The sequence below is a fragment of the Pholcus phalangioides genome, unplaced genomic scaffold (genome assembly GCF_987345545.1).
Source record: "Pholcus phalangioides strain wild (caught in Gottingen) unplaced genomic scaffold, Ppha-v1.0 ptg000019l_1, whole genome shotgun sequence".
NCBI classification, from domain to species: domain Eukaryota; kingdom Metazoa; phylum Arthropoda; class Arachnida; order Araneae; family Pholcidae; genus Pholcus; species Pholcus phalangioides.
This window is the reverse complement of record NW_028301612.1, coordinates 4,233,745-4,252,322: the sequence shown is the minus strand read 5'-3', so window position 1 is coordinate 4,252,322 and position 18,578 is coordinate 4,233,745. Positions and strand designations below refer to the sequence as shown.

The window sequence follows — 18,578 nt, the reverse complement described above, 5'->3', positions numbered from 1 at the left end:
GATGTCGAAGTTGCCCGTATGGGTGCTTTCTTTCTGATTCTGGGTTCAACGGGCTCCCGCACGCAAAGATCACTATACAATATCACTATACCACTTTTTCAATCCTAACAATTGCGCGTAAATTAATCTATTAATATGCAGATATGTAATATAAGCACCTAACTATTATATTGGGTTGGGAAACATTAAACTAAATATTCTAGGGAACCACAGATGTGTGAACCCTCAATTGGGCAAGGGAGCCGCGGGTGACAAAAGTTTTTGAGAACCAATAGCATAACTGGACATAAGCTCCTCGAACGGGAGAGAGGGTGCAAATGTCTACCTCTTCTCTCTCGCCTATGCAATAATAATTTTTTTTAACTGAACGGGAGGGGAGAATATAATCGCCCTCATTTCCTCTCCCCCATTGGCTCCACAGGCGGTTTTACACCTGTGGAGCCTCTGCCTATAAAAAGAGGGCCTAGGTAAGTGGATGAATAAATGGGTAACCTGGAGTGTTTGAAAGCATGCGAGTGACCTGGAGAGCAAGAGACAAGATCAGTGGGCGGACGAATAAGTGAGGGATCAGGTGAGTGTCAGTGACCTAAAGAGTGACCCAGAGGTTTGAGTGGCCAAAACAGCGTGTCTTTAAGTCACGGTCACTGTCACTGAGTATTCCCTCACTCTTTCGTTCACTCACTGATCTTGTCTCTTGCTCTCCAGGTCACTCACATGCTTTCAAATTCTCTGTTACCTGTTTGTTCATTCACTGAATCAGGCTCTCGCTTTCTAAGCGGAGGCGGAATTATGCCGCCTGTGGAGCCAATGGAGAGGGAAATGAGTGTGATTGCTCTCCCCTCCCATTCAGCAAAAGAAAATATGTATTATATTGAATAGGAGGAAGGGCGGACATTCACTCTCTCTCCCCCTTAAAAGAGCCTCTATCCACTTATGCCAGTGGTTCTCAAAACCTTTGTCACCCGCAGCTCCCTTGCCCAATTAAGGATTCATATGTGGTTCCCTAAACTATTTTAGTACAGTGTTTCCCTACCTTTTCCCCCTCCCTGAAGCTCAATACTCTGAGGAACCTCTGTAACGTCAGAAAGTTAATTTCGAAGCCCCCTCAAATGAAATCTAAAATGTACTGCTTTTTTAAATAATTTATGTATCTTAAAAATTTGAATGAATTATAATTTCTCAGCACAAAATGTATCATTAATTCAATGATATAAATGAAAGAATGATCCCGCGGATTCCTTCACAAAGTACTCGCTGATGATAATGACCACTCATGAAATAATGACCCACTGGGGTCCGCGCACCACAGGACGAAAAACACTGGTTTAATAGATATCTTCTACCACCCAGAACCCCTTCAAAGCATTTTAATAGGCACACAAAAATAAATGTCTCCAGCACACCGCGACGCACACTTTGAGAAACTCTGACTTATGACATAGTGCCGACAGAAATATTGGCTTCAGACTCCCCCCCCCCCCCCCCCGCTCCGCCAATATTAATTGTGAACCCTTCCAATATTTCCAATAACTTTACGCCTAGGAATAATATCCCGACATTTTCCTTCGAAGGGCCGTCGTTCAACATGGACGACATAGTATACGAAGCCAACGTGAATCAATATGAGAAGACTCCATGTGTGCGTTAATTCATTATGCACGATATCGGCAACAAAAACCACAGACGAAAAAAGATGCAAAATGCCGCACAAGTACGGTACATATCGCGCAATATCCACCTACATTTCTCGACTTTCCTCACACCTTCGACAATGTTCGGCATAAAATTTTAGTAAGATAAATTTTTTTTTCTTCAAAAAATGACGAAATTAGTGAAGGAAACAAGGAAAAGAGGGAAGAAGACACTAGAGAGGAGAGGCAAAAATATTTTTGCTTTAATATTTTCCCTCTGTGTGCCACCTGTTCCTTTCAGAAACGCAACAGCTTTCAATGCATATAATATGCGAGAATAATATTGCATGTAAGATAATTTTCATCAGCTTTTTCCCCCTTTCTTGGAGGGTGGAGGAGAGAGAGAACTATGCTCAAACCAAGTTCGTTTTTTGAACCGATCCCCGAGAACAAATAAATTTTACCTTCGAAAGAGCCTCTGACCGCGCGCTTCATTTGCATGCAAATGAAATCGACCAATGTCTGCTAATCTCGTTCGCTCGCTCCCAGTCTTAGAACTTTACTCGACGACACCATCTCGGTCCACCCTCTCTTCCATCCTCACGCAAGAGGGTTCCGGTAATTCTTCCCGATCTCCGTCAAGACCTTACTTACCTTCCACCGTCGCGTGCCCAGCACACGCACACACACCGGATCTCTCTCCTGGAACAACTCTGGAAACACATCGTCGTCTCAATCCCGAACCTAACTCAATACATATAGCCCCCAATCCCTTCTCTTCATCGCGTGTATATACGTATGTATGTATGTATGCGCCGGAACGATACCTACTTATTAAAACCGGCTGAGACAACATAATCTTTCAGGAACGAAAAGGCTCTTGTCAACGTTATCCACCCCCTTTTAAAAGGTCATTCAAGAGAAGATGTTGAGCCTTTTATACGGAAACGGAAGCGGATGCGAAGAAAACACCGGTGACGAGAGAAAAAGAAGAATCAGATGTTGATTTTGTTTGTCACCATTTTGCTTTCTTTTTTTTTATCTACATAAAAATTGTCTAGACCAGTGTTTCTCGACCGGGTATTCGCGGAACCTACAGGGCTCTCCGAGAAGTCGCTAGGAGTCTCGCGAGCACACACACTAAGGTTAAATATCAAGGATTGTTGACCTAAAGAATCCTAATAAATGACTATTAAAAGTGCTCTAAAATGACAAAGAATGCCCTAAAATGACAAATAAATGCTCTTGAAATAACAAATTGAATTTATTTAAAAGCCGAATATGTTGGAAATGAAATTTAAAAAAGAAATTTATAGTATTTAAAATTATCTGTAAATTTATTATAAACACTAGTCAAAAATTGCTAATAGAGTTTCTCAAATAAACAATTAATGATTTATGAATATATTAGGAAACTTAAAAGGCTAAATATAAATTTCTGCATGTAATGTTTTATACCAAGATAAACTTCTCCCAACATCAACAGATGTTATTGATGGATTTAAGATATTTGAACAAAAAACTCCACTCCTAGTTAATTCCTCTTAAATTTCTAAATTTTTTGGATGCTTCCAAGACACGAGGGTGTCAAGTACAAATCATTCTTTTCTCATTTCGTAAAAGTAAATCGGTCTCCTCTTTAATATACCTGAAGAAAATTACTGATTTTTATCAATAGCATCAATAAGATCAACGCGTTTTTTCTATAAAGATGGAAATCAGAATGCGCTTAAGTTTGATCTTATGTACGTCTCTCATTTGCCCTTCAACATTCTCCTGGCAAAACAGAGTTTGCGAAGTATTAATACGCGCAGCATCTTACGGATCAAAATCATTTATACTAGGAATTTATAAATTTGAAAACTCCCACTATAGTTCATTCAGGGCCATCTTAAGGGCATCACGGGCCCCCGGGCCAAGTAATTTTTCTGAGACCCAATTTTCGAAAATTTCAACGGGTTCTCGTCTTTGTGAGGCTCCCCCGGACCGTAACCGGTTGGGCCCATGCGTTTTTGCATTCGTGCAAGTATTTTTCCATGTTCTTAATCTCACACAAGCTATATATAAATAACAGGAAATAAAGTCTCTCTCAACCTCTCATGGGATCAGAATTCTTCAAATCCACTTATTGTTTATTGTAGTGGTCAGGAAATTTTACTAAATACTAAATTTACTTGTGGAATTGGTACTTAACTTTGCATGTTATCTAAAAAGAGAGAAATGTAGTGATAAAAGCATGAATTTTTCTGTTTAAAAAATGCTCCAGTCTTGTTTTTCATAACTACCTAATGTTATTAGTAGAGTTCGAAAGTTCAGGCAAAATGCCATAAATGCCTATTTTTGCCAATTTTCCAACCTTTAGTTCAAAAACGCTTTTTTGAAGTATCCCTGCCGTAAATGGCTATTTTATCATTGTTTCAACTTTGTTCGAGGCCATATTCGGTAGTACTTGTATATTTTGAGCATGGAGAAGTTCAAAAAAGACGATATTTTTAAAATCTCTTACTCTTAGTATTATCCTGATTTTCTCATCCGTTGTCCTCTTATATATATACCAAGACCAGAGTCACCCTCGGGGTGGGCGACCTCGTCTCCCGCGATTTGTGGGGTCTGGTCTCGCACTCACGCAAATTATTGGACGATTTCCTCAATTCTTGAATTATTTCTTGCATTAATTCTGGAATTTTTTCCCACCGTTAATTATGAATTTCCAATCGATTCTGGAATTCTTTTTTCCTTTAACTGTTAATTTTCATCAAATCTGGAAAATTGTTAGCTTCTCATTAATTCTTAATTTTCCTCAATTTTAAAATCATTGCTTTCTTCGGTTCTGAAATTATTTCTTTTAGGATATGATATAATAATCATAATATTATTGATAGGGGTGGGTTTTTGAGAGACAGTTTTTTCAGAAACTGAAATTTTAAATTTTCGGAAGGCAATTCTAAAATTTTCATTTTAGTTCCGGGAAAATTTTTTCTCCCATTAGTATAAAATTACCTTCAGTGATGAATTTACAAAAATTTTTGTGTTAATTTACATTAATTTTGTGATAATTTAAATTAATTTTGTGATAATTTAAATTAATTTTGTGATAATTTACATTAATTTTGTGATAATTTAAATTAATTTTGTGATAATTTACATTAATTTTGTGATAATTTACATTAATTTTGTGATAATTTACATTAATTTTTGTGTTAATTTACATTCAACATTACATTATGTGCTTAAAAATTTTGTGTGGATATTTCTCAGCATTCCTGTATATTCTGAAATAATAGATGCTGATCCCCTCTTTCCCACAAATATATAATATCGGGGCAAAAAGGGTTCCAAATATTTTTGGTGCCCCGAAATGTTTGGGACGTACTCTGCTCCGCTATTATATTCGCACCGTGCCCCGCGTCTGGTTAGGCCGATCCTGCCCAGGACAAAAATGAAGCATATGGCTTGAGGTTGATAACCACTGAATTAGATCATGTTCATCATATTGTTATTGTGGAACACAAAAAACGTTGATTCAAATTCTTCTTCCACAAAGGGTATGTATTTAATCGTGATTCATTTTCATTTGCAGTGGACGGTGTTCTGCAGTTCCGTTCCGAAGACGTGTTCCTGAACCGGGGTGGCTACGGATCGTTCCTGCGTCATACCCACATGGGTCCGAACGGACTTAGGTCTGTTTCGAATCCCGAACATCACCATCACCTCCATCACCAGCAGCAACCACAGCAACAGCTTGTCGTGCCGACTGCAGACTTTACTCCGGGAGACAGTTCGTCCCCGACGATGAGGAATCTCATCCGCGCTTCTTCCGAAGACAACGGCGATATCAAACACGGGGTGTCTTCGACCAGCGGCGGTAACAGTTCCGGTGGCAGTGATTTGAGTGAGTCTACCAACAGCAGCAGCATCAAACCAAAGATATGGTCGTTGGCAGACACGGCGACCAGCAAGACACCGCCGGCCGCCGGCGTGAATCTGGTCAGGAACGAACCGGACGTTGCTGGCAGCACAGTCACGGACATGATAGGACATTGCGGATGGTTCTCCGTGAATCCGTATCATCACCAGGTGAACGGGCCGTCGACCTACGGAGGTTTTCACGCTCACGGGACTGCTTTCGCAGCGAACGGCGGTGGTAATGGTGCCGGCGGTGCAATTTTCTCGAACATTTCCGGACCGTCTGCTGTCCACGGCTTCAGCCCAGTTCCCCCACAGACTGACACCCCGCCACAGACCCCACCGAACATGAAACTGGCAGCGAACAGTGGCGTAACGTCGGGATCGTGCAATTACACAACTGCTCAGAATACCGCTGCTGCTGCTGCTCCTCCTCCCTCTACCGCTCACCTATACGCCGGACAGAGCTCGACGGCTGGGTCTATGGTCAACGGATCATTACCTTCGGCAGTTCAAGGTAAGGCAGTTTTCATACAAATACAGAATGATTTAGAACTCATAGGCTGAACTTAAAGGAGAGATAGAACACATCTCACACAGTAAGGAATATTCGTGGTACATTGCATGCTCGCAACGGGAGTGGTTAAACACTAGACGGCGCTGTCACTGAACACATAAAACGCTGGTTTTGCCACTTCTCGGCATTTCTCTCCTGTGTTACGGAAAGGATGGAGAGGAGGACACGCATTTTAGGTATGATTCTGTGGACGTGAATTCTCTGGAAGTCCATAGACAGTAGGCTACAGCAAGGGTGATCAATCTTTAGGAGAGTGCGAGCCACTTCATTGGTTTGAAAACGTGTCGCGAGTCACATGTGGAGTGATCTGGAACAGCGCCGTGGGTCACTAAAGTGATCTGGAAATCTGCTGCAGACCGCTTTAGTGATTAGGAACTGTGACGTGGATACTTTTATGGAATGTGACATGGAATTGCACTGTGGGCGGCTCAAGTGCTCTAGATCTATAATTAATACCATAAAAAAAATTATCTTTCCTTAGTGCTGTGGGACTGTGCCGCAGATCACTTAAGTGATTTGTACAAAGTCCGTAATTGTGCAGCCGGGAACGTGAGTGATCTGGGACTGTCCCAGATCAGGGGTTACTCAAGTGATCTGTTAATGTGCCGCGAGTCACTTCAGTGATTTGGGAATGTGCTACCAGATACTAAAGTGATGTGAAATTGCACCCGGGGTCACTTAGGTCATCTTTAAATATGCTGCTGGTCCCTAAAGTGACCTGAAAATGCGCCACTTGGTGCATGTTTACAAAATTAGGGGCGGGAGACAACATCAGATGACTCTGAAGGCTACAATTGGCCCGCGGGCCATGGGTTGAGCATGTATATTGCACAGAGGGAGTTTTCCAACACGATACCTTCAGATTAAAAAACCCCTAAAAACGATTTCATCGGTCAAATTACGAAATGAAGCTTCTTGTGGTGTCCTCAGAATCCTGGCACGCCCTGCATCCTGCATATCTTTGGCAATAGAACCCTTTTTTTCCTCACAAGTACCAGGGATATTCCTCAAATATTTTCAGTTTAGCACGCATCTCTTGTCGGAATCACTTCCCGCAAAGTATTCTACGGACTTCAGAAAATTCGCGTTTGAAGCAACATGTATGAAATGCACGTTCATAGTTTCTTCATTCGCGAAACCAGCCATCTCTTCCGCAATACACGATACAAATACACGAGTGGCAAGACCAGCGCTTTCAGCGACAGCGTTACCTAGCGGTACACAGCTTGCGTTGCGACTATGCATTTTTTTTTCAATGCTGTGTCACAAAGACATCTCCCTATGCACCACACAGTATAGCATAGGGCCATATATAATGGTTCAATCAGCATATTTACCGTGGGAAACAAAACAAAAAATTATAATACTTTATACAAAAGAGAAAAATAGTTTCCAAAGAAAATAAAACAATAATAATGATGATAAAAAAAACTTCACGTCAGGTTTCACTACACGTACATGCACATTCCCGCATGTACCGATTCGTTGGGGGTTCCACGGCGGGGGGGAGGAGGTGGGGGCGGGGTGCATGTGTGGTGTAGCAGTAGTAGGTAGGGCCTTCAAAAAATGGCTCGGGGATCCATGATGTTCTTAAGCCAGCCACCTCATTGGGCAATTTGCCTGTTGTGGCGTTGTATTTGTATTTGTATTTGTATAAAAAATGAATAAAAAGAATAAAAGAATAATAATAGAAAATAATAGAAAAATAATAATATAAAAAAGAATAGAAAAATAATAATATAAAAAAGAATAGAAAAAATAAAAATAAAAACAAACAAACAAAAATACAAATACAAATACAAGGCCACAACAGGCAAAACGCCCAACGAGGTGGCTGAGGAAAAGATGCCCATAAAAATATGGATGTCATATATTTCAAAAATACAGCAACCCAATTAAAAATGCAATTAACAAAAATTGTAAACATATATACACATCCGAAGGTTTTTAACAACTGGCTGTTGCGAAGATATATTTCGGAAAGAGAGAAAATTCAACTGCCCCTGCGGGGAATCGAACCCACGTCCTTTCACTTTCCGGATGAACGCCCCAGACCACTAGACTACAGAGCCACAGAATCTCTCAACCTTTCCTTGGAGCTCGTGTACACTGAAAGGGACCGTACATGGACGGTCAGGCCAAGCTCACAGCTGCTGACGTTGTTAAAAACCTTCGTATGGTAGCGGAGAGTGACGTCATCCTTGTATATATACACATGAGAAAATATTATACAATGCCCATAAAGAATACTTATGTATAATTTTATGTATATATATTTAATATTATGAATAATAGAAATGTGAAAATAAATAAATATATATATATAAATTGAAGAAGGTAATAAAAAAGGAGAAAAAGAAAATAGAAAAGAAAGAAAAATGCGTAATCATGCAAATACTTGAAAATATAATAAAAATACGTAAAAGAAGAAAACGAAAAGAAAATATACACATATAATACAAACAACACGAAAGAAAGAAAACAGAAGCATCAGTTCTTAATGCTATGTACAAATCTTCGAAGGGTACACAGAGTCTCTTTTGAGTTCACCAATTTCGATGGTATTGGTGGCCATTGGATTGATAGCTTCCTTCCGTAGATCACGTTCAGATACAGTTCTCTCTGAATTGTCACCTTTGAACACTCAAGATCAGATGTTCGGGATCCTCTTTTCCCTTTCCGCAACTGCATATGTCACTCTCTGCTAAGTTGAATCTTTTGAGATAAGATTTTTGAAATTTCCGTGTCCAGCGACTATACATTTTGTGTGACGAAAATTGCATGTTTTGATGCGCTCTATCTCTCACTTCTTAAAGTTTTTTACCATGAGTTCTGAATGAACCTATGCAAATTCAGACGAAATCGAAATCACCAACAGGAAGAATTCACGTGTTATTTTTTTTTTCCCCTTCGGAATAGGAGGAAAATCAGGAAGCAGTTATCCGGTGGGATGCCAAAGAGCGTCTTCAGCTCCAACGCGGACATCACGGACGGAATCCTTGAACGAAGGCTACTCCACTGCAGAACAGCAGCAGCAGCAGCAATACAGAGCTCATCCTATTCAATAGCGAATATCAGTTTTCGTCGTATTGTTCATTCTCACCGAGTGCTCATAAATACTATACGTTATGGACTATTGAATTACGTCGATGCACCATCAAAACGGGGGATTGTCTTTTTTGTCTTTCAAAACACGTGCTGTTTATCATCTTTCACTCGAATGCAGTTGTTTGCGTCGTAGATGAATTGTTATTATTACCTATAGGTGCTGGAGAGGTACATACTATATTCCTGTTCAGATGAGTCTTACTCGCTGTGAGCTGTTAAAATCCACGAGATGAATTTCAAACGCATATAGAAAATTCAGTCAAAATCCTACATAAAGATTCTCTTGTAACGGCAATCGCCTATACCGGGGGTGGCCAACTTCTTTCTGTTCGCGGGCCAACATAATGGCCAGCTATAGCGTCGCGGGTCGCATCAGTGGGGCAACTTCGGTGTATAAGCCGCTCCATTATTTGTTAGTTATTAAATTAATTTCGTCTCTATAAAAACAAGAAGTTTGTAAGCAGTTTGTTAATCAAGCTGTTGGAACCGATAGTTCAAATAATGATCACGAATTTAATTTTTTCACGGTACTTTTAACTTGTCGTGGGCAGCACAAAATCACTTCACGGGCTAGCTGTTGGCCACCCCTGGCCTATATAACCGCAGTAAAACCTGTCATTTTGGACATCCACTTTCATTAGACTATTTTGAATGAAACTGGCCATAACACATCTTATAATACAGAATATCCACAACACTGTACCATCTAAATCGTAGATACCTTTCTAACTTGGAAAGATTTTAATGGAACCATAGATGTCCAACTTAGACAGGTTTCACTGCATCTAGTGACGGTACACTTTTCATAGTGGTGTTAATATATTCCATCTATACAAAGCACGATAGACTAGATATGAAGCGGAGATGAACTTGAATTTCGGAAAAAAAAATTGCACATTCCTCTGCTGGAAATCGACCCTCTGACCTTGACAGTCCGGGCACTGCCCATGCGCGGTCCCACCCAGCGCATAAATACGCTTTAAGGCAAGATTTCTCAAAGTGTGGGTCGCCGGGCGTGAGGATGAGCTGGCAACATTAATGTGAGACTGTTTAGTGCATTGAAGTGGTAATTTTCTATACCGTTCTGGAGAGCCGGGGATAATCGATTGCTGAGCTAGAGAGCCGGGGTTTAAAAAAAAACTTGGGGAACCACTGCTCTAAGGAAAGAAACTGTCAGTCCTCTGTAGCTTAAAGGCAGAGCAGTCACCCGGACCACGAGCGGGGCGGAAGTTTGATTCCCCGTAAAGGTTTTTGAATTTTCTTTCCGAAACTCATCTTCATCTCCACTTTGGTATCGAGTCTATCGTACTTTATACGAACAGCGGAAAGTGGCATCGTTTCTCTGTATCCCATTTATATCGCTATATCTAAATCCTTTATAACGATACGTTTCTCTGGCCCATTGAGTATCGGTAATACGGGCGTTCCAGAGGTGGCCAACTTCTCTCTATACGACGGCCAACATAATGGGCAGCTACAGTGTCCAGTGTCAGGGGGGGGGGGCAGCACCAGAGGCTAAACTCCGGTCTATGAGGCCGCACCAGTAAAATCATCAAGTTCCCAACTTCGAGGCACAAATGCGAGCCGATCTCCCCATTAAAAAGTCTCGCCACAGAGAGCAACAGGCCTACAATGATTAATTATTCAATCATTACACTTCACTCATAGTTAGAAAAACTGGTGGCAGATGGCAGCACTACACATAACAAGCATTACACAGAAGCAAACTTCACGTCAGGTTTCACTACACGTATACACACACATTCCCGCATGTACCAATTCGTTAGAATTTCCGCAGAGGAATATGGACGAGGTACATGTGTGGTTTAGTAGTAGTAGTAAAATCAACAAGAAAACTCACGCATTTGTCTCTGTTATAATATAAGAAAACACGGGTAATTTTGCCGTTCTTGTCATTTTTGTTATTTACCCGGGGCTTTTCGTTCCTTGTTTTCTTCTTCATAAGACATACAACGTCCAGTTCTCCCACGTGGTAAGGCATGGATCCAGAAGGGTGGGGGAATAAGGGTAACACCCCCCCCCCCCATCAACTGATACATATTCTTTGCTTATCTCGTTGTGTTCTTAGCTAGATGCATTTTGCGTCAAAAAATATAGTTTCTTCTACATCCAATCATATCTTAGAGTATGAATTTTACTGAGAAAATATTTTTTCATATTTTTTCAGCAATATTCTTATGTTCCTCTCACCTCTGATTTAGCAATTCGTGGGGCCGCAAGGGTCGAATAAACGCTTGTGGGATTGATTCACGTTCACGCACCGATAGATTTCGTGAAGAGTTTTAATATTGGGATGGAAATCTCGCCAAGTGCCGGCAGTCGCGTGAATAGCATTGGCCATCTGGAATGGGTGAACAAGTGATGGTACTGTTGGGCCAGCTTCGCATGGATCAGGAAGACCATTTGTAGATGTGGAAAGATACGTACCCCATTATATACTGGTATATACACAAAGTAAAAACGTTTGACTACATAGCGTGGATTCAAACGCTTATAAAGAATATTCGGACTCAAATAACTTATTTTGACCGCACAATCTGACTTCTACTGTTTGGTTGGTATTCTTCTTTATAAAACACACACGTCCAGTTCCCCCCCCCCCCCCCCCGACGAGGTCGGGCATGGATCTTGAATTCTTGAAGGGTAAGGGGAATTACACCACTCCCTCAAAGAGTCAGAAATACTGTACTCTCAATAATTCGATCTCTTCGCAACTTTTAACCCTACATCTGTGCCGGTCACGTGGCATTCTAATTATTAATTAGCATTTCACTGGAGACTATGGATCATGGAGAGACACGTGATTCTTTGAGCATTTTTTACAAACCTCGAGTGAGGATTCTTTTCTCACATAGTTTACGGGGTCTTTACGGTTTTCAATCTAGAAAAAATCCGATTAATGTTGGATTATTCGAAGATAAGGCGTCTTTTGAATAGCGCGGACTCATCGTCTTCCATCTTTGAACAAGAAATAAACTGGTTTTCCGCTCCAAGTAACGAATAATCGTTAACCCTTGCAGCGGCAATCCCGAGATATCTCGTCTGACTTGATTCGATTTATTTTGGGAATCCCGAAAGGGGCCATTCAAGTATCACGTAAGCAGATTTTCAGCCATTTTTGACCTCATTCCCCCCCCCCGTCAACAAAAGTTAGCAAAACACTGACCCCATCCCCCCTTGTCAGCAAAATTTCGTCAGCAGCTCGGAATATTTCATATCTTCACAAAGGGGTGGTTGCAGCAACCTTCAAACCCCCCTCCCCCCCTTGTCATCAAAAGTCAGCAAATCCGAAACCCCCTCCCACTCGATGCTGCCGTAATACTTGAATGATCCCAAATATCTCGTATTCTTAAAACTTTTTTCATTCCAGAAAACCCCGAGCCCAGATACCGTTGCATGCTTTCTTCTCCTGATAACATGTTTTCCTCCCATCCCCCGTCCTGCTAATCAACTGCCGGTGGGTGGGGCCAGCTTTTGTCCAAAGTCTGATAACAAAAAAGGGAGAGAGTGAGACACGATATTTTTATTTTCCTTTCGAGGTAGTATAGGATTGTTGGGTGCAGCATACATAACAGAAACGATAGTTTTTTTTTCCTCTCTCTTCCTTGTTTGGTTTTGTTATTATTATTTCATGCTGGATAGTATCAACCAGCTTACGCGTTAGTGGCAATTATTCTAGAACAGCGTTCCTCAACCTATAGTCCGCGAACCAGAGGTGATCCGCGTTGATGTCATAGATGGTCCGCACGCTGACTTGATAAAGTCATTCACCCGTTGTAATTAATAATAGTAGCATCCATATAAGTTCAAATAAAATAAAATTTTCATACTTAGGTTCACCATTTATCATGGAGAAGAATGCAGGAAACCGCAATCCTAAATACAGGATATTATTAAATTTTGCACAAAAAATGTAATTTATTGCAATTTATATGCAACTTGCTAATTACTGCTAAAATTGCAGAAAGGTATGGGAAATAGAGGAATGCTAGAAAAATCGCAGTAAACAAAAATGTATTTCACGAAAAAAAACATTGAAATACTGATGACCATATTTCATTGAGAAAAATGCGGTAAACTGGAATCTTAAATAGTTATTTGTAAAATACGGGACATCCGAATTGCCATCGGAAACATTTCCAGAAGTAGCAATGATCATCGCTGATGCTGATGATCAGCAATGATGACCACAATCATCAATCGTAATTAAAGTTCCAAAAAGAAAAAAAAAATTGCGGACAAAACGCTAAACGTGACAAATAAAACGAAACAAAGGCGTGGGATCTAATAAATATGAGACGAATATTTATAATTTTCGCTATAATTATCATAGTATAATTTATATTATGATAACGCTGCCTATTCACTAATTCAGTAAATATTACAAAATTCAAATACGTATCGCTGAAAAAAAACGGGACAAATGTATAAAAAATATCGGGACACAACGAAAATCACTTTAATGTCCCGTAATACGGGACACAAGTGATCGTCCTTCCTATAGTTTCAGACATTTTGCTGGTCCTTGTTTTTAGAAAGGTTGAGGAAACACTGTTCTATAGAGGATTTAATGATTTCCTCTGTGGCAGTTGTAATGCGGATTAGGAAAATTTGAAAAACCGCTTAGAGGGTTACAAAAAAAAAAAGAAGGAGGATAGGGAACAGTAATTGGTTATAGCGTGTTTTATGATGCCACGCTTGCCCTCAAAGATGGCGGATGAGTAGCCCTGACCAAGGCCATCATCGATTGTTCCGACGCTCACAGCGAATGTTTGTAGATTCTAATGGACAGCTGAATATGTTGACGCATCTGCACAGACATTGCTAGAATTTGATTTACCCGACGTATAATAATTATTTTATTGACGTTCGTTGTTATATCACACTTCGAAATGCACCTCGATGTTGTTTCGAAAAGATGTTATTGCTCCTCACAACTATACATATATATATATACTTATATTGTTCACGTGATAATTAATGCATGTTCATAAAAAGAATGAATAGTTCACACGATTTATTCCGAATTTTTCGCGATTGTAAAAAATACTGTAATAGTTGATGCATTTTCAATTAACTGTGATCGCACATCTGTTTCTCTCTCTCTCTCCATAATATATATGTATGTATATGCGTTTGTCTCTTGTTTGTATACGTAGTTGCACCGAGTTCGACACGTGATCGGGGTCACGTGATTTGTAAATTATGTAAAAAAAAGTAAGGAAGGAGAAGAATGTGAACTTCTCTCAGTTTGGAGGACAAAATTACACTGGTGAACTTTCTATATGATTCATCTTTTAATCTTTGTACAGAAATGATGATACTATTATTATCGAGATGACGCGATGAGAGATACTGGAGAATTCAATAAATTTTTTTTTTGTCTCGTCTCACTCATGTTTTGTCTCATTAGATGGTAATTTAAAATATTGAAAAACATCTTGATATCTTGACTCTTGTGTTTTGTAAATACGTGTTTATCTGATCTAATGTTTTGGATGGAATGTCCTAAAGCGGCAACGGGTGGAAATTGAGTGTGAGCTTAGCCCCGACAGGAGGCTACAAAGAACAATAAAAATAATTTAGATGTGAAGAAATGAAGTTTCCAAGTGAAATATAGCGGGGGAAAAAATTTGGCCACTTTCAGAATACAGCAGAGCTGCTCATATAACCCCTGGGCCATCTTTTTTAATGCATAAATAAGTCCATGCGGGCATGAATCAGGAGGCCTTATGCCAAAGCCTCCTAGAAATTACTGGGAGGCTTTGCTCGCGTCCATAAGAGACCGACGTGATGAAATATGGTGCTATAATTTTCGCGAGTAAGTATGTAAATGTGTAAGTTGTTATATATTTTGAGCTAAGTAAGAGGATGAAGAGGCCCTCAGAACATCACTTTGCCCCCGGCACCCTTAATGTTCGGACTGCCCTGTTTGAAACCCCCCACTAGAAGGAAGCTCACTGAACTCTAGCCCAGAATAGGCACTGATCCAGGGTGATGGATCCAGGGAGTAGCGATTAATCGTGCAAGTTATGTATGAAAAAAGAAAAAAAAAACCATTATGCCTCTAAAAAGAAAAGTTTTTAACCAGTTTGTGCTACCAGCACTGACTTACGGAGCTAAAATATGAACACCACAAGCAAGAATACAAAGGCTACAGATTCAGATACAAAGGCCATAACAGGGAAAATGTCCAACGAGGTGGCTGAAAAAATATGGATACCAAACATAAAACTAAAACATAGCAACGTAAAATACGATCAATTGTCAGGAAAAATCGAATATCACTAGAATAAAACTAAAAACTCACGAGTGTGATAAAATAAAATACACTGCCCATAAAAATTATTATTGTATTACGTAAAAATGGATGGCTCCTCGACTTATCCCAATATGCTTATCGTACTTCTCTTTCTTAAACGTGTCAATCGTGTTAGAATTTCACGATCTCCGGTGAAAGCTATTCCACTTATTAACAACCCTATTAGAGTCCTCACTACACCACAACCTAGAGTTGCTCCTTAATGTCCCCTTGTTGAAGCAGTCGATCGACGGTGTATTAATAGATAACCATCCACCCCATTAAAAATTTTAGAAACATCAACCGTATCACCCCGACATCTGCGCTCTTCCAGTGTAAACATTTTCAGAAAATCCAATCTATCTTCGCGTGGCTCTTCTCTGCAGTCCCTGAACAAAGTGCATGTTCCTGTGTAAGTATGGTCTCCATATCCTTACGGCATACTCCAGTCGAGAACGAACTAAGTCACTGAAAAGTGGAAGGATCACTTTAAAGCATAGTTTCCCAAACTTTTTGTTTCATCACCCCCTTCTACAGAAATTGTTTTTTTCTCATCGCCCCAACTCAAGCGTATCTATAAGATCCTATGTTGTACCCGTAGTTTCTATCGCCCTCCTGGACAATTCCATCGTCCACCATTTCCATTTCCACCAGTGGGGTGGGCGATATTACCCACTTTGGGAAACACTGCTTTAGGAGAACGCGAAGAGATCTTTTTAAGAACGAAACCAAGCATTCTATTCGATTGTTTGACCACGGCTAAATAATAAAACCTAAGCCGCTCTTCAATGAGAATTTCCATTTCGGTGATTCTATTTACATCCGGAATAATATTACCATTTCAACTTGTAAGTAAAACGTGTGCTGTTCGAACCAAAATGAGCAACCACGCGCTTATCAACGCTAAAAGTAATACTCACTTTATCAGCCCATGTTGTTACTATACCAAGTTCAACCAAGAACTACCAAGTTCATCTGGAGCAGCGGTTCTCAACCGGTGCTCCGTTTGCACTTCCCAGAGGCTCCGCGGAGACTTAAGAAAAATAAAATAAGTAAGTAAATTTGATAGATGAATGAGAAAAAAAGAGGCCTACAGGGCTCCACCATAAAAATTATATACAGAAAGGGCTCCTCGAGTCAAACAGGGCTCCGATATAAAAATTATGTACTGAAAAGGGCTCCGCGAGTCAAAAAAAGGTTGAGAACCGCTGATATAGAGCAGTGTTTCTCAACCACCGGCACGCGACCCAGTATTGGGCCCTGACATCAGTCATACTGGGCCGCGAATGAGAGAGATTGGACACTTCATTATTTCCCATTCATTTTTCGTTAGACGTGTGTTTGACCGAACCTCCCCCTTACAAAAATAAATTAAACCTTGTCGTGGGCTTCCAAAGGTTGAGAACCATTGATGTAGAGCAGTGTTTTTCAACCGCCGAGCCGCGACCCGGTACTGGAGAACTGGAGAAACCGCGAGACACCCAGGCTCTGTCGCAAGAAGCAACGTAAGCACTTCGCCCCCCCCCGGGGGGGGGGGGACCAGGGCATCTCCGGTAAAACCAAAATTTATTGATATGTCAAAGATTACATATAGTGCAAGGAAATCAAAAATTATGTAAATCGAAGAATCAAATTAATCAAGTTAAAATCAAAGTGCAACGGGCACGGATAATAAATAATCATAGAAAGTTGTATAAAATCATATCGCAAAAGGCACAATCAGAAATTTGATTGATCAAGGATTGTATACCCGGTACTGGGCCTTAATATCATTCATACCGGGCCGCGACTGATCAGCGGTTTCATTTTCCTCTCACTCATTTTCTGTTGGTCGTGTGTTTGACCGAGCCTTCGACTTACAAAAAGGAATGAAACCGGGCCGCGCGCTTGAAAAGGTTGAGCATCACTGATCTAGAGTATCTCCTTATTTCTCGGATTCCCGATTACCTCCATTAGCTTCACGTCATCTGCGAATTTTCCCATCGATACCCAGATCAGTTTTATCGATAAACAGTATAAACAGTATGGGGCATAGGACACTTCCTTGAGGGACTCCACTTGTGACACCTGTCCAATCAGAAAATTACCCGTTGATCGTAACCAACTGTGAACTATCTGGCAACCATGATTCTATCCAATTAAACTGATTGCCCCCTCTTCTGCCAATCTCATATAAACGCTTAAAGAGTTGGATCCGATCGAATGTCTTCTGGAAATCAGTACATTCAAGGTCGACGTTATTGCTTTTGCCCAAATATTTAGTCACATGATCAAAGGAAGAAGATTGGTTACACACTTAGATTGTTTTATTTTCTCTTCTCGAACAAATGCTGATTTTCTGCCAATACATTATTTTCGTTGTTCACCCGCTTCTCCAGTTGTCTTTTGATAATAATATCCATAAATTTCTAGAGGGAGCTTGTTCCTTGGACTAGAAGTCCCGATTTATAATAACGATAGTGATTTACGGTTTTCAAAATTCCTTTCGATCTATAAGTGGCATCGGTGACGGCGAATATCAATCAGTGATGCTCTTCGGAATTGGATAAATGAATCGGAATGCAATCGGATGTTGAAAAGAGAAAAATGAGATGCGCTCTTTTCTGCCTCCTTCCCACAAATGGAGGGTCGTTGAATGACAGACACTAGAGGTCACACTCACTCAAGTCACAGGTCGAAAAAATGGAAATATCATCAGTCTATCAGATGTCGCTGAGTCATTCGTTTTTCCTGGATGCACTTTTTTTTTTTAACAAGAAGAAGATCGAAGCAGCTGTGACGACTTCAATCTGAGAAATCATCATTCATCCTCTCTCTTATAATCGGATATCTTTTTTTTTCCCCCCTTCCGATTATTATTATTATCAGTGTGTGTGTGTAATGTTATTAAAATTTCTATCATCGTAGCCGATCGAGAAATTAAAAGTAATCGCCTGTGTTTTTGAGAGCGGATAAACAACACCAGAGATTCGGATAGAACAGGCCAAAGGAGAAGAAACTAGTAGATGTCGAGTGGCTTGACAAGGATTAATGA

General features: G+C 40.3%; 1 protein-coding gene across 1 annotated transcript in view; it reads left to right on the top strand.

Annotated features, from left to right (window-relative positions):
- LOC149071131 (uncharacterized) overlaps positions 1-14,633 on the top strand; it is an 82,069-nt gene extending 67,436 nt beyond the window's left edge. Inside the window, exons 5-6 of the mRNA XM_089248188.1 lie at positions 5,212-6,054; positions 9,034-14,633. Coding sequence (XP_089104314.1) covers positions 5,212-6,054; positions 9,034-9,182 — 992 coding nt within the window. The 3' untranslated portion in view covers positions 9,183-14,633. The remainder of the gene's footprint in view (positions 1-5,211; positions 6,055-9,033) is intronic.
- Positions 14,634-18,578: the final 3,945 nt, after the last annotated feature.